Here is a 17142-nt window from a genome sequence, read left to right as displayed (position 1 = left end):
TTTCTTATGGCGCCACTTCATGAGAGAATCTTATGGCATGTATAATAGTATTTTTCTGAGTGTGAGTGTGATACCCCAAGAACTACAGTTCTTCCACGCGCAGTTGGCATTTTTTCCCATTCCCATTTCCTATCCTTCAATCTAGAAAGAACCTTAAAACAAAACACTTACTAAGACCCAGTTCTATTTATTTCATAACGATAGGAGTTAAGTTCGAATAATTCAGTTTATTTGATATAAGAATAAAAAAAAACAAGAAACAGAGCTTTATGAATAATCAGCAGATCAATGTACCTTCTCAAGACGATTATCGTGTTCTTCGACGTCCTTTCCCTTGACGATGATGTCATCGAGGTACCAATAGGTGCCGCTACAGTCTGCCAACATCTCGTCCATCGCTTTTTGGAAAACCTCCGGTGCCGTTATCAAGCCGAACGGCAATCGCTTAAAGCGAAATAGTCCACGGTTAGTCATAAAAGTTATAACGTCCCGAGAATTTTCTGCTAGTTCGATTTGCAGAAACGCCTCACGAATATCTAGCTTGCTCCAAACAGATCTTCTTCCCAATCGCGCAATGTAGTCCTCAACCACAGGCGTCGGGTGATGCTCGCGGAGAACGGCCTCGTTCACTCGCCGAAGATCAACGCACAATCGCGGTTCGCCGTTTGCTTTTCCTACGACAACCAGTGGAGATACCCGGCTGGTGGGACCCTTTTTGACCTCGATGATATCCCGCTTCAGTAATTCATCGATTTTCTTGGCGACAGCCTCCTCTAACGGCAAAGGGATCCGGCGCATAGGTTGAAATACTGGAACAGTTTCGGGGTCCATGTGAATGTATAAGCATTGAATCCTTTGATCATTCCGAATGGACGCGCAGCATTCTCGACACGATTAACGGGCAGTCCAACATGCAACACTCCAAGTTGCTTTGCCGTCAAGTCCCCGAGAAGACACCGTTGACCTCCTTTAACAACGAGAAATTCAGCTTGAATGGTCTTAACACCCGCTGATATGTCCGCAACGAAGGATCCCAAAATGGACAAAGGACTGTTGCTTCCATACGCCCGCAGCATCCGATTGCTTCCTTTCGTTGAAGAGTACACCGCAACGTTGTCCTTTTCCATTTTCGTCCACGCCACCTCACTAATCAAGTTGGCATCAGCGCCAGAATCAACCAACATCTACGTTGGGATACCACCGACGACGCAGGTAAGCACATTGGATTCGTTACCTGAGTAAAAGGCGTAGTAGGTACCTTATCCGGCGTAGAGTTTTCTTTGTATTCGTTCTCAAGTGGCTCGACACGTGGAGCGTTGTCCGTGCTGACGATTTCAACACCCGAACCTGCTTCTTCTCCGAGAGTCCTGTGCGCAGCGACTTTCGTTACGACATTGCTTCTCGAAATGGTTGTGTGTTTTACAGTTGAAAGATGTCCAGTACGGCTACAATGAACTTTCTAATTCCACCTAATTCTTAATTCATTATTCAAAAACAATTGATTTTGTAACATCAATCATTCATAGTGAATGGGAATCCTTGAACTCTGATTTTTTTTAGCCGAATTCTTCAAATTCAGGGTTTGTTAATCTGTTCGATAACTTTTTTTTGCCGAACTCACTGTAATTATGAAAATATTTCGGTTATTATTACCAGCAATATCTACAGAAAATAAAATCTGTAAAAAGTTTATCGATTTGGAATCCATATTACCGAGAGTTATTAATTTTTTTTACCAAAATTTGGTTCAATTTTAACGATCGATCCATAATTTAATATCAGATATTTCGCAAGTTTTCCTGGAGATTTAGTAATATTTACAAACCAACCGGTTGTTTTAGAAGAACATATAGAAAACTTCGGCAATGTTTACCAAAAAGCTGGTATTGTTTACTAAAATAAACCTATACGTACGTACCTAAATAACTTTTTCATGCATTTCTCAACATGTTCACCCTGAACTCTGCAATCTGAATTATGAATGAAAAAGGTTAAAGCGAAATTCCTAAATAAAATAGGAAAACTTCAAATGCCTAATCTTGAATTTTGTGTCAAAATTGTTCAATAATATTATTTATGAATCCTTAAACAAGAATTTTCAAATCAAGCTTCTGAGTTCTGAATTTAAATTTAATTCAGATTGCGAATTTCTCAATTGTTAAATCTCTATATTCCGAAAATTATATATTTAATCATGTGTATAAAAATTTGAATAATGACGTCTTAGCTCTGTATTTTGAATTCTAAATCAACATGTCTGCTGAAATATGTATTATTGTCGTTACAGGGAAAAACTGTAAAATCAGTTGAGCGACAATGGATTTTTCTCGGAGTAGGTAAGTTAAACCTAACGTCGGAAGTAGTGCGCTGGATGGCGGGTCACCGTACGATTCCAGCGCACTACTTCCGACGTTAGGTTTAACTTACCTACTCTGAGAAAAATCCATTGTCGCTCAACTGATTTTACAGCGCTGGACTGGCGACACAATATCAGTTACAAACACGGGATTCTGAGTTTGTTGCTTTATTTTAAATTAGATGAACTCTGCAATTTGATTTTTTTTAATTTGAAATTTAAATATTTTAAAAGAAATTTAAATAACGTTCGTATCTTCAATTATTTTCCTTTGGATTCTGCATTTTAATTCATAAATCAAAATTTCACATTCTGAACTCTTCATTAGCTCGGATTTTTCTATTTTGAATTATTAAACTTACGTTCTGAGTTCTGATTTCTAAACTTAAGAATGCTTAGTTCTGAATAATATATTCGAAGTTCTGTATTGAAATATGAGGAATTCAATTAATTTTCTTTAAGGGGAAATGAAAAAAATTTAAAATTGAAAAGAAAATTGAACAAAACTTTCAAAAATGCAAAAAATAGAACTAAAAATTCTAAATCCTCATTTTGAAATTCTAAGTTAACTATTCGAATTGAAAATTTCAGTAGTTGTGCACATCATTATAAGGTTATCAGTAATTAGAAAATTTCAGACAAATATAATCAGGTTTTAAGAGGAAATTAATCAACCTGCAAAACGATATTTCAACCAAACAACGCAAAATGTTTGGTATGGGTATGGAGTCTCTTTAAAGCGACTGCTCGATTTTAATTTTTACAATATTCATTCAGGTTTGACCACCTGAATCAATTCACCGGTGAGTGATCACCTATGGAAAGAAAGTATAATCAAAACAACGGAAAGTTTTAATGAAATTTTCAATAAAGTTCACTTTACCCTATTCTCCCCGACCCCACCTTTCAAACACAACATGCACCACTCACTGGGCTGTCAAAGCCGCTGTCACCGGATTTCGCCGGCAGCGACCGGGCGAAATCGCCGAGCGCCATCTTTGTTTGTTCGAAAAGCAGCTCCCGTCTCTCGAAAATGCCAACGCTTGCACCCACACAGCCACACAAAAGCCGCCCATCCGTACACGCGAGAGCCGGTCTCCGTTTGCTGGTGTGCGCGACAGCGAGGTCCGTTCTCCGAAAACGGTGCCCCGGTGTGCGTGTTTCGGTGTTGATGTCGCTCCAAATTCGAATATCGCCGAAAAATAAAGAGGAAGATCGTGTTTGCTGAACGCGCAACCGTGCAAAAGCAAAAGGGGCAACATATTCGCATCCTAGCCTACTGCGATTTTCTCGTTAGCTTCGTGAAACCGGAAATTTCGGTGTTAAAATTAGTGAAAAACTGTTCCAAAGTGTCTGCGACGGACGGCCGGAGGTGGCCAGCAATAGCAGATTGCACCAGTGACCGCCGGAAGTGGTGCGTTCTAGGGGTTTCGGTCGAGTTTCCTGAACCTAGACTCCGGAGACTTGGGAATCGAACGAACAAGATTAATACCGTGGATGGTGGCTGGCCTTTCTCTGCCTCGGGCTTTTGTTGTGTGAGTGTGTGTGCGTGGGATAGGTTTTTCTTTTTGCCCTTCTTTATTTCGTCGGTTTGTGCTATTTCGGATTCGAGAAGAACCGACGACCGACCGGGAGGAAGCAGCAATCCAACCCACAAAACGGGATCGCTGGCTGGGTTCCGTGAATCCGGAATGTCCACCTGGGATGGTTACTTTGATGATTTGATGTAACTGGGGGGGATTGGTTTTTTAAATCACACATATTGATCTGCTTACAAATTGGGATGCCAGTTCCCGGAAACAGTTGAACCGCGGATAATCCAGGATACGGAAATCGGTACTAAGTAACTTGTCCTCTATCTCGTTTTCTACGGTGTTTGTTCCAGAGTTCAGCGGGTGTTGACAAAGAAGAAAATCGGTAAGTTCAATTGTTAACTTTGAAATTTTATTGATATTTTTATGTTATTTGTTTCAGAGATTTTGTTATGATTATGAGGATAATTTCAGAAGGGATCGAAGAAGGGATATTTCAAAATCTCAATCTAATTGGGATACGAATGCTGAAAACAAATAGTGTGTTGTAAAACAGAATATTTTTCACTGATTGTCAATCACAAAAATAGTAAATTACAATATTAAGTACAATACTTTAAAATTTAAAGTATTGTTCATAATGTTATTTGTGGACTACTAGACATTTTCATCTAATGCTTTAATTGTAGTTTAATCGTAACTATCGATTTGCTGAACATATTTTTATTGTTTTTGAGCAACAATTTGCATAATTGATCATAGTTGGTCATGTTTCAAACCGCTACTGAACATATTTTTGTTTTGGTTAATTAAAATCTCAATTTATTAAAAAGAAGCATGGTTATAGAAATCTAACTTTTAATAGTGTTTCAAAAAAAACTAAATAGCGCCGATGTGTTCTAGTGGATAGACTGGCGCGAGTCTGGTAACCCAGGCGTACTGGGTTCGATTTCCGGTATCGGCAAGAAAAACTTTTGGGTTCAAATCCCATAAGTTGCCGGCAGGCGAGATGCTTGGGGAGTAAGTAGAGGCCAGTCTCGAACCCACCCTTGTCCTTCCTCCAACTGGTATCAGGAGGGGTTGGTCTAACCAACGTCTCATGATCGCTTACTATTCTACGCTGCCTACTCTAAACTTTAAAATTTCCTTCTCCAAACTATCTCTAATTTTCATTTCCAGCGTCAGCTCCCCGAGCTATTTAAACGCAAAAAAAAAAAAAAATTATTAGAAAGAAGCATGGTTATAGAAATCTAACTTTTAATAGTGTTTCAAAAAAAACTATCCTCTTAATTCAAAATTTTATTTTTAGTTTGAAGACTTTTTTCTGAGATATTGAATGTCTGGAGCAATGTAATGGAGCGGGGTGATGTCTGGAGCAATGAACTTTGATTTTGTTGTTATCATGCATGATTTCTTTTTAGGATTGAGAGGAGTAATATTCGAATGATATTCGATCATTGAAAATCTTGATGAACCACGAATGTTTCATCTCGTTGGTTCTTGTTAAACAGTCCAATCGGAGTAAAACTTTTTTTTTCCAGAACCATACTGTGGTGTCAAGCAAGATTGTTCCATGTTAAAAACGTGCAGTAGAGAAAATCGCGATGGAAATTAATACAATATTTTCAGTTTTTCGCATAAATTCAGATTTCACCGACAGTTTAATCTAAGTAAATAGTAGATATAAATTATTAATACGTGTTTTCCTTAACCTGACTAGTTAATTCGGCATCAATTTTTGAAAAGGGCATATGCGCGAATTGTAAACAAACTCAATCACTAGCATAAACGTATTTATTAAACATTCTATTTTACATCTGAAAAATTTATTCTCTTTTTATTTTATTTTAGTGTAGTTTAGATTGATTTTTAAATAGGGCTTGTGTGCAATAACGATGCTCTTCACCACCTTCATCTCACGAGCAAAAAGTACCATCATGTCACCATCTACCGCCCAGTTAAGCGGTTTTTCAACTTCAAACATGTGTAATAAAAAAACGATGGCAGATTTTTATTCGCTTTCTTTTCCAATACATCTCAAAACTGCTCTACTATCAATTAACAAAATGAGTGGAATGCTAAAAATGTTTGCTTTTCAAAATAATTAACTAAACTTGGGGGAGTTCAACTGGCCCTATTACCGCTCACTCGACTTTTTCTGTTGCCGATACTGTTATCTTAGGGAAAAACTATCGTAACAACACGGAACAGGTTCTTTTTAGTATTTTTCATGTAAGGAGCTGTCAAAACCATATTTTGGATCTTGAGAAAATACATTTTGTTAAATTTTTCCCGTAAATTTTGTACAAATTTAACAAAGTGCGTTGACTGACAAAATGATGATTCCCGGCAAACAGCAACAGTAGTTTCAGCGATAAAACATCCTTTTCTAACCTAATCAAACTAAATGCTACTTAGAATTTACACATTTGACACAATATATGCGTTAAAAACAAAGAAATTGTGCGTGACCGGTCATTAGGAACAAACACTTGTTTACATACCAATTATCGCCCAACACTAAACGCTCCAAAAAACAACAACTATTGAAAAAATCAAAAATTTTCCAATGCAAATCTATTCTACGAAAATAAAACTATCGTTTCAAGTCAATTTTAGATCAAATATGTACTTTTTAGGAAACCCTTTTTGCATCAGAAGCACATGAGTGCTCAGTTCGCTAATAGGCGTCGAATTTGATAATTTGACCGGTAATGAAAAACCAAATATTTTATTTCTGGCTAGCGTTAGCATAATTAAGTGATGTTTTTTTCAGTGAAATGGTCGAAAAATGATGCCAACACAGAACAAAAGTCTTATTTTTGGGAAAAAACAAACCTCTTTTTCGAAATACACATAAAAGGGTGATTTTGGGCGGTAAATGGTGTCTGGGCGGTGAATGGTGACTTGATGGTATCTAATAACACCCATCTGCAGATTTTCATCTCAATCCTATGCGTAATCACACGACAATATTGTAAAAACATTAAACTGTTGGTATGGACGACCCCTTTGGCCGACACTTGAACCCGAATTTAATACCTGGAATTGATTGCTCGTCACTCAAAACTCCTATGTGTACACTCAGAAAAATACTATTATGTATGTCATAAGATTCTCTTATGAAGTGGCGCCATAAGAAAAATTAATGAAATTCATAAGGTTGTCTTATGACGCGAATGAATTCTGAAGATGAACGCCTACTTCAATGAGAGGTTGTTGCTTTTCATAAGATATTCTTATGGAAACAGTAAATCACTTTCTAATAAGAAAAATTCTCGATATTTCATGCTGAAAACATTCACTTTATTGTTTGCCAAATTTGTTTAAAATTAAATCCTTCATGGTCACCATCAGCAGCGCATCAACAGACGGCTCCATCAAAATTTTTTTTTTGCCGCATCTTAATCTTCGACCTTTCGTTTTTTGCCGATCGGCTTGCTGAAAAGTAAACAAATAATGTATTTTAGTTTACTAATATATTCAACGTTCACCAAAAACATCAAATCGAACTTACCATTCCGGAGATAACAATAACATTTAACATTGAAGGAAAACTATAATAACTATGAACTGGCGATTGCTTCGTACTGTTAGATGATGAAAAAAAACTGATGCTATGAATGAATGTGTTCATCATTTTTCCACAATGCCGTTTCTTCTATTTTTCTTAAGAACATCGTATGAAAATTGAAAGAATTTCATAAGACTCTTATGAAAAATTAGTTTGGACGCAAAAAAGTGGTTCATAAGATGTATCTTATGAAATTTATAATAAGATTTCCTCTGAGTGTATGTGTGTATAACAACGTCAATATTGCAAAAATCATTAAACAGTTCATATGGGCGACCCCTGATCCGAAATTTGAAACCTGGAATTGATTGCTCGTCCCTCAAAACACTCAAGTGTTAATCTTCATCACAATCCGATGTATATTAACGCCAATATCGCAAAAACAATATTTGTCTTGTATGGACGATCTCCTTCAAAAAGGGTCATCCGAAAATCTAAAAGCATTTTTCATCATTCCTGGTCCTAATGAGCATCAATGCCAAGTTTCAACTCTCTAGGTCTTAAGACGGTTGAGCCTATAGAGGACAAACAAACTGGAATTGCTTTTTATATTAAGGGTGCCCACGATGAAATTGCCACACACAAAATTGAATCACAAAATTCGAGTTTTCATCCGATTGCCATCAAACCATCAAACTTTCTAGGATTGAAAAATAATTATTAAACTTCATTTTACCATTTTAATCGTATTTTATTTACAGTCCATACGCAAATGTCCGCACCTTGGCCTTAACCCCGGCCATAAGATTCTGCACAACCTGTGAATCGACCGTTTTTTGCATGTAAACCCATATTTTCTTCAGTTCCTCGACTGTCTTCACTACTTTAGGTCGTTTAAGAAGGTGCTGCTTCGTAATCGCCCAGTACTTCTCGATGGGGCGGAGCTCCGGAGTGTTGGGAGAGTTGAACATTTTCGACGCGAAATTGACCTTACTGTCCGCATACCACTTCAGCACGTCCTTGGTGTAGTGGCAGAAGATTGTTGGGACGTTGTGGGTCTTCAGGAGAGGAAGCGGCCGCTTCTGGAGGCACTTTTTATGTACACCTGTCTGTTCATCGTGTCCTGGGTCACGAAAGGTGCACTCCGCTTCCCGCACGTGCAGATGGCTTGACCAGATGGTAAACCAGGAATTTATTCGCAAATTTGGACATCTTCTGGGTGCTCTGGACATGCTCCGGAACGCTGAACTTATCCTTGGCCGTGAAAAACAGGTGGCCGGGGATCTGTTTGAAGTCGGCCTTCACATATGTTTTGTCGTCCATGATACAGCATTTAACTTTCGTCAGCATGTTGGGGTGTTGTACGGATTACTTTTTCCTTTACTTCTGGGCTTCCGATCGGCGGTCAATCGTTCCTTGAACCGCTTAATCACTCGCGACACCGTGAAATTTCTCGATTCCCAACGTTTTAGCGATGGAACGATGCAAGAGATCCTTATTCTCGTGATGAATATGCAAAATTTTATACAATGCACTATGAACTAAATCCACCAAAATTTTCATTAAATTCTACCCAACGGTTTAAAAGTTAGAGCAATTTTAAAGTGTGGCGATTTCATCGTGGACACCCTTTATAGACGTTTGGCCTTCATGTCGTACATCCGATAGTCTTTTGTTTCTTCGTCGAAACCGACTATTCGGTATTCCCGACCCCCCGCTGGCGGTTGCTTCGGAACATGGACCATACCTACGGTTCCAAAAATTCGTACGTTGGAGAGATCAGGTTCATTACCTGACTAGGGTTTCCGCCCAAAAACGCTTTGCCATACCAGCCTTTGACAGTCTGCACCTTGCACGCTCGACAATCGTTCAATTCGTCCACTTAGCTTTGCCGTTTCGCTCAGGTGTGTTATCATTTGACCTGTGATGCCGGACGCTGTGTTCTCTCTCTTGACAGTTTAGGAGCGAAAACGTAGAAATTAGAAGCTGAATATTTGATAAAAGAATAAGCGTTTCCAAATCCGGAAATGTATTAACTGTAGTCTCTTAAGTATGACGGACCCAAAGGCTTCACAGTCACAGCTCCACGTCTCAACCCTGCTTCTAACAACGACTTCACCTTCATCGGCCCGCCGACTGATGTCAGTATGGACCAGCTCCAGGATTCCATTGCTTTTGTACCTGGGTTGTTGAACGAATGACGACGCAGTTTTCCAATCGGACATACCGTACAGTTGACTTCAGTTTTCTTGGTGATCTTGACGCCGTTGAGTAAACCATCTCGCCGGCTTGATTCAATACCTTGCAGTCCGCTTTCTCTAAAATCACTCGGTGGCCAACTTCCGAGTTTTCGTCATATGGACACTCGTGCCAGAGTCGAAAATCCAGTTGTTTTTCACAGCTTGATGCGTAGAGAAATCAAACGTTGTCCGATTTGATGCTCGTACAATCCTTCTCAAGTTTCTGTACTTGTTGCATTTTCGACACTTCAGAATTTTAGGGGAACCGATTTCGTCTGATTGCTGCTACCGCTGCTTCGACCATCGCCATCATATCGCTTTTCTGATGAAAGCTCCGCATCATCTGTCGAGATTTTGAGCTCTTGCAGCAACTTTATCTTGATTGCGTCTCCAGCCCGGGGAGCCCGGAATTCTCCAGGGTCATTGTCATGAAGTCCTTCCAGGAGCATGGAACCAATCCACTCCTCGGATATTTGGAAACCGATGTTGTTAAGTTGATGAGGCTCGTGCCTTCCTATCCTTTGCACCGTCGAAGGCTTCCACTTCCGACCGTATTCCACAACTTTTCGATTTCCAGAAGAGTTGGCACCGCAAACTTCCAGGTGCTCAGTTTTCACGATCTAAGAAGTCGTTCGATTCCGAGATGCTTGAAGACATTTTTGCTGAATTCCGAAAAAAAAGCTTCCTACCAAACGGTCAGGAATACAGAGTCAATGAAACACGTGTGGTTTGTAGGAAGTATGTTTATCCGTCAAAACCCGTTCCTCCAGCAGAAGAATTCTGCTACTTCATCTCGCAGAACCAAAAAATGGTTTGTTTTGGTTTTCCCCTGGGGGAGGAAGACTGAATAAAAAAAGAAAAAAATCTTTCAAACGTCAAATTTCTCTCATCAATCTACCGACCAGTGCGAAGGTTCAAAATCTTACTTTCATATTTAGTGAATTTTAATATGATGCTGAAAAGCACTTGTTTTGCATGAATCAATGATTTAATTAGGTTTTGTTTTGCTGTGGCGAATTCTGCAGATCAGGCGTATTGAGTTGTTCAAATTTCGTTGAAGTTTTTGAAGCTGATAAATAAAAATTGTTTGATTATTGGTTGTCCTAAAAATAGCTTAAATAACAGATTTAGATTTAGGGTAGTTCCCATTGATCGAACAAATTTTTTATATAATTTAAAGTTTACGATTACAAATGTTTTCAACAATTGTTGGCTTTTTGCCGAACAGTAAAAAAACGATACAGAAAACGATACAGCGAATTTCAGTCTTCCTCCCCCAGGTTTTCCCCATTCTTTGTGTCCAATTCCCAAACGAGAACAATGGATCAATGATTGCAGATGACAGGTGATGATGATAAACGCGGTACAAATGTTTACATCATCACACGGTTAAGCGAAACTACTCAAATTTAGTTCGTGGAAACACAACAGTGTTGCCACATATTATGGGTAAAAGTATCAACGTACTCTTTGAGAAATGAGTACTTTATCGGTTAGGAAACATGCGAAGTGGAATGTGACAAATAGCTATCGCTTATGTAATGGGTAGTTGTTTAAGGACTTGACGAACAAACCTGAATAAAGATAACTCTATTCCACCACTGAAATCTGTGTTGAATTACTCATTTCAATAAAGTGTTACAATGGAATGAAAATTTATTTTGAACTACAGTAAGCGAAATAAGAATAGTACCACTATGCAGAGTGGCCAGTGAACCGGGAATATAAAATGAGACCGGGAAAACCTGGAATTTCAAATGAAAACCGGGAAAATTGTTTATGGATTATTAAATCCTATTAAATCCTAAAATACATTCATTTCATTATGACTGAACTTTTTCTCAGCAACTTTACAATCTATAGTCGTTTATTCCAGGATTGTTAACCATTTGGGAGGAGCAGGAAAATGTCGGGATTTAATATTATTGAGTAAAATGCCGGGAAAAATCGAGAATATTTGAAAAATCGAGATGTCTCGACCACAAACTTAGCTTTTTTCTTAGCTAAAGCATATTGTGCACTGCAGTGAATATAAATATGTTTTTGAATTAAACAAACGTTTCACCGCTGTGTGTTTTATAGCGTAAATAAATTTAAGATTTTTACCATTCCGCACTTTCTTTGCGAATATCTGAAAAAAAAAGAACTTTAAAATCTGAATGAAGAAAAAAATTGAATTGTTATGTGAATTCATATGTTGAAATCAGACAGTTTTCTATTGAATCCACATCTCAAAAACTAAGATTTAAGCTATCATCTATCTTATAACTTCAATTATTATTCACTAGTCCAGAATTTATGAAGTTCGAGTCTACATCATGAGCTCATTTTTTCTGAAAAACACGTTATACTGAAATGAAACTTGGAAAAATTAGCAGAAATCTATCAAACAAATTTACACTGGGGGAGTTATTTTGAAGAGTCCGACTAAAATATCTGATTAATTTGATGAAAAAAAATTAATTTTAATAGAACGTTAAACGAGAGATATGAATTCAGTTATTCAGCCATGAAGTTTTACCTCAGTCGACTTTGTTACTGAAAAGCTAATGTTACAAAAATCCAATGATCAATGGTAGGTAGTTTTTAAATAGATTGAACAATGAGAAATATTTTTACGTGACTTTACTTATTTTCAGTTGTTTTCAATTTAGTTTACAGTACCTCAAAAATCAAAAATAATCATAATCATACTTTAAATTTTCATTTGATTGATACAAAATTGAAAAAATATTGTAAAAAAATCAAATATTTTGTTTGCGTTTTACACAAAAAATTGTCAAAAACATAAATTCAAAAATCAAAATCAAATTTCTGACAAACGACATGACCTAGATAACTTATTTTATTTGGTTTCGAAAATATTTTCTTCTAATATTTAGCTCAATTTTAACTTTTGAAAATTGGGAATTGTCCCATGCGGGAAAAATGCCAGAAAAAAAGATGCCACCATTTTGTTCGGATAATTGGTGAACTTACATAAGAAAGAAGATGTAACAAGAGAACAAGTTTTGTGTGATTCCTGTTTACATTACATAAAAAATCGAATAAAATAAACATTTTTGAGATAGGACATATAATTTAGAACTCAGCGCATTCTAATAAAAATGTTAAAGGTATCCAAATAAAAACATGTTCAGTATTCAATATGAGAACCGAAATAAAATATCAGATTGCTTATCACGATAAGGTTCATCTGAATCTGTTTCAAGAGCTTTAGAAGAAAAATATCAGAATATCAGTCGGTAGATTTCAATAGAAAAAAAATCATAATTTCAACTTGAAATTTTAAAAGTATTATATGGCATCATATCAAAACTATGATTTATCCATGCGAATAATAAAAATATATATATCAGTTTTTCTTATAAAAAACGAAGATGGTATGTAAGACTGAAAAGAAAGTAACAATTTTATGAAGAGATTAATCACCGTAATTGATGTTTGTTACTTTAATTTATCGAACTAATCGGTGAAAAGTGATGTCCTTTTAAGTAGGATCTCATCATCTAAAGATTATGGAAATTTTATAGATGGATGAAGGTTAGATGAAATGAAAGATAGTGAAGATGAGCGGGTAGAATTTATTTAGAAGCATTATCATCACATATCAAATTTTTGTTCCTCACGGGCCAACTACTATGAAGTGGTAGATACACCACCTTTCATTTCATCTTACCTTCGATTTATCTATAAAAGTTCCATAATCTTTAGATATCCCCACTAAAAAGGACATCACTTTTCACCGATAAGGCCGATAAATTAAAGTAACAGAAAGTAACAAATTTCGTGTATTATGATCACCATAATTCGAATAACCTTTGAGTCTCAAGATTGAACTAAAAATAATTAAGTCCTCTCACACTTTTACATTCAACTTGTATAAACATATCTTGAGTTTTGTTCAAAAAATCTGATGGACATATTTATTTGCGCATTTTGAAACGAGGGATACCATAAAATCTCCATTAGAAAAACCGGGAAAAAACCGGGAATTTGAAAATGGAAACTCGCTGGCCACCCTGGTATTAACACAAGATTTGCTGTTTATATTTCAGATTTTTAATCTGAACTTCAAATCCGAATGATGAATAAAATTTTATAATAAATAATTCAATATTCACGATTCATATTTCTTTGTTCACAATTATTTTTTTCTGAATTCAAAACTCTTAAATCGAAATTATGAGCTTCTAATTCACTTTCAAAAATTCATTGTTCACAATACTAAGCTTCCAATGGTTAATTTTGAATTAGAAGTCAACAATTTTCCATTCTTTTTTTAACCCTGATTCAAAAAAGAATAAATTCACGATTGAAAAATCGTACTAAAAATTGTTAGTTTCATACATATGTATGATACTAAATTCGAAAATGTTAAATTGGAATTCGCATTCTGATTTTTGTTAAGTTATGAATTAAGAATTGAGAATAAGCAATTCTTTTGTCTTAGTTTTCAATTATAAATTTATTCATTATTGTTGAAAACGCAGGTTTCAGTGGTGGAATAGAGTTTTCTTTATTCATGTTTCGTCTATGAGGTCACTAGATTACAACTATATTAATTAGCGATAGCTAATTGTCACTTCCACATCTTATATTCCCTAACCGGGAAAGTACTCATTTTTCAATGAGTACTTTGATATTCTTACCCAGAATATCTGGCAACACTGTTGTGTTACCACGAACCCAATTTGTGTTGTCTCGCTTGACCGTGTGATGATGTAAACATTTATACCGTGTTTACCATCATCAGCTGTCATCTTCAATCATCACCGCTATTGTTTCAATTGCGAATTGACTCAAAACATGCGGAACCAAAACAAACTGTTTTGGTTCTGCTCGTGGCAGCAGAAGTTGCTGCTTGCTGCTACCAAAGAAAACCGTAAGTTTCAACAATTATAAATTCCGATTCGGAACTCTTAGAAAAATGTTAATTTGAATTGCAAAATTCATACTTGGAAAGTCAAAAATTTAAATAATAAAACACGAAAAACTGGTTTATATCTCACAATTCGAAGCACAGTATTATCTATTATATAAAATTCTCTTGTAACGGTGTTTGTAGTACTACTCCTCCGAAATGACCCAAACGATTCGAATGAAATTATTTTTAGAATATTCTGTAGCCATGCGAATCGGTTTATATCGAATAAAAACAACAAAAAGTCGCATCAATTGTGCGTAATAATTAAATTTGTAGTTTTTTGAATGAAATAAAAGTCATGGCTTCCATTTTTTTCTAATTTTTTTTTCTTTGGGCGGTTTGTTTTTCGTCTCCAAGGTCGAGGCGTCGTGAGTAGACGTCGTTAGAAGATAGTAACCATGGCATAGCACACTGATCAGTGAGAATATTTTGGCGCGTATTTCTCAACCAAGCATATTTTCAATGCAAGTGGTGGCGATATGAAGCCTTGATGTGATTTTTTTGTTCTTGATTCCTAGCTCATTTCTACAGCACATGGTTATGAATGATGCCTAGATGTGACTCAGGTTGACATTTTGCTGATCGAATAAAACATATAATATTTGTTTTGCGAAAATCTGAAATGGAAAAGTCAGGCATCCATTTTTAGAGATTTTCATTTCTTCGAGGGGTTGTTTTTCGTCTCCATGGGCGAGGCGTCGCTAGCAAACGTCGTTGCAAGATTATAGTAACCAAAGCATACTGTTTGATTGATCGCTGGAAAAAATTAAAAATTAGGCGCCTATTTCTCAACCAAGTACCTATATTTCTTATGCACGTGGGGGCGATATGCAACCTTGATGTGTTTTTATTCTTGCTTATTTGTACACAGCACATGGTAATAAATGACGCCTAGATGTGACACGGATTGATATTTTATCGATCGAATCAAAACCATATAAACGATTTCAAATATTAAAATCATTTTTAATTCGTGTTAATTTAAGTAGTGAATTGTTGTCCAAAAAATATGAATTTGGTAAAGATAAATATAAAATAATGTTTGACACTTTGCGGACGTTTGAAAATAAGAAATTGGGAAGCTTTACATTCAATTTCGTATAATCCAATACGCCTAGAACGCTAGACACATTAACTGAACAAGAGTCTGTTCTTTGAAATAGATTAGATAGGATTGAAGTTTTTAAAGGCCGAATAAAATTTTCGATTTTTTGCAAACATAAGTTGAAGTTATCAATAAAATAATCTACTTTTCAATAACAAAAAGTGAGGATATGCATTTTCCGGAAGAATTTTCAATTAAGAAAGTAAACTAGAGCAAGTGCAAACTTTCAACTTTGACAAAAAATGTACACATTATTTCTTCACCTAAAAATTGTTGGGCCAGAAAAACTGTCGGATTAAATAAACTCAACCCTTTTTTTATCATTCATCAAAAAACTGTTTACACGTTTACTGTTTGTTTACACACAATTCAAGTACGAACTTAACATGTATAGTATGTTTTTGTTTAATATATTTTGGCTACATAGAAGAGACTTTTGATTCACTTTTTTGTTGACAAGTTTTTTTGTGTTCCAGGGGCAGCAGATTTTTATGATGAACTTTTAATAGGAACTGAAAGTGTTAAAAGTAATATAAATTCCTGTAGGTGGAATAATTAAAAATGCGCCATTTAGCAATGAAACATCTACAATTCAAGAATTTTATCTCCGAAATGGCCAGAAAGGATATTCCGAGTGTTGAATCTGAAACGGATATTCAAAATTATTATAAAGGTCTTTGTAAATCAAGGTCTTTTGGTTGAACAGCATTCAGCGGAATTGAAGTACCAAGCATTGATTTATTCCGGATAAAAACTTAGGATATATCAATGAAAGTTGATAAAACAGACAAACAAGAACAAGTATTTAATTCAGTTCAAAGTCTTTTCACTGACGCATCTAAAAAAGACCTATGTGTTTTCACTTGCCCCAATAAATGGGACGAATGTATACTTCGATATTTCTTTTTGTCAACATAACAAATATTTTTTTTGAAAATATTTTTTTTTGAGAAAATATGAAAGTTGAACTGTGGTGATATTCGTTTGCATTTGCCCCGGTGTTTCATTTTTTAAATGAACTCACGAAACCATCGAAGCCTGAACAGATTATTTCATTTCGATCTATTACATTTTAAGAAATCTGCTTTTCAATTAAACGTATTAAATTTTAAAAATATTACATAATCCTAAATGAAATCACAGATCACCACCAAAAATGTTCAGGAAATTTTAAAATCAGAACATCCCAATGCTTCAATTAGAATCTTTAAAATAATGGGGGAATACATCTAAACATATGTTTTCCTCTTTTCAAAACCAATCGTTTCGTTGATTGGGTTAAAGTTCAAAGGAATTGATTTGCATTTTTTGCTTGAATAAAAAAAAGGAATTTGCAGTACCTATACAAAATCGTCAGATTTAATGCCATGACAAGTGCTGTTTGGGAACATTTTACGTTGAAATGTATAAAGTCTTCAACTTAAGTATCAGGCGAAACTTTTTGGAAATGATTTTGGTAAAAATATGG

General features: G+C 35.8%; 2 protein-coding genes across 2 annotated transcripts in view; one reads left to right on the top strand and one right to left on the bottom strand.

The window, feature by feature from the left end:
- Positions 1 to 285: 285 nt before the first annotated feature.
- On the bottom strand, positions 286 to 831 carry LOC129753100 (uncharacterized protein K02A2.6-like). Its single transcript, XM_055748902.1, has one exon. The coding sequence runs from the start codon at positions 829 to 831 to the stop codon at positions 286 to 288; it is 546 nt and encodes a 181-aa protein (XP_055604877.1).
- A 2745-nt stretch (positions 832 to 3576) lies between these two features.
- LOC129750849 (trithorax group protein osa-like) overlaps positions 3577 to 17142 on the top strand; it is a 340339-nt gene continuing 326773 nt past the window's right edge. Inside the window, exon 1 of the mRNA XM_055745953.1 lies at positions 3577 to 4273. The gene's annotated coding sequence lies outside the window, so the exon portion shown is untranslated. The remainder of the gene's footprint in view (positions 4274 to 17142) is intronic.

Source organism: Uranotaenia lowii, chromosome 3 (genome assembly GCF_029784155.1).
Source record: "Uranotaenia lowii strain MFRU-FL chromosome 3, ASM2978415v1, whole genome shotgun sequence".
Taxonomy (NCBI): Eukaryota; Metazoa; Arthropoda; class Insecta; order Diptera; family Culicidae; genus Uranotaenia; species Uranotaenia lowii.
This window is presented reverse-complemented; position numbering and strand designations above follow the sequence as displayed.

Excerpts from the sequence above, each read along its gene's own strand:
- LOC129753100 (XM_055748902.1), bottom strand. The coding sequence starts at position 831 with ATGGACCCCGAAACTGTTCCAGTATTTCAACCTATGCGCCGGATCCCT.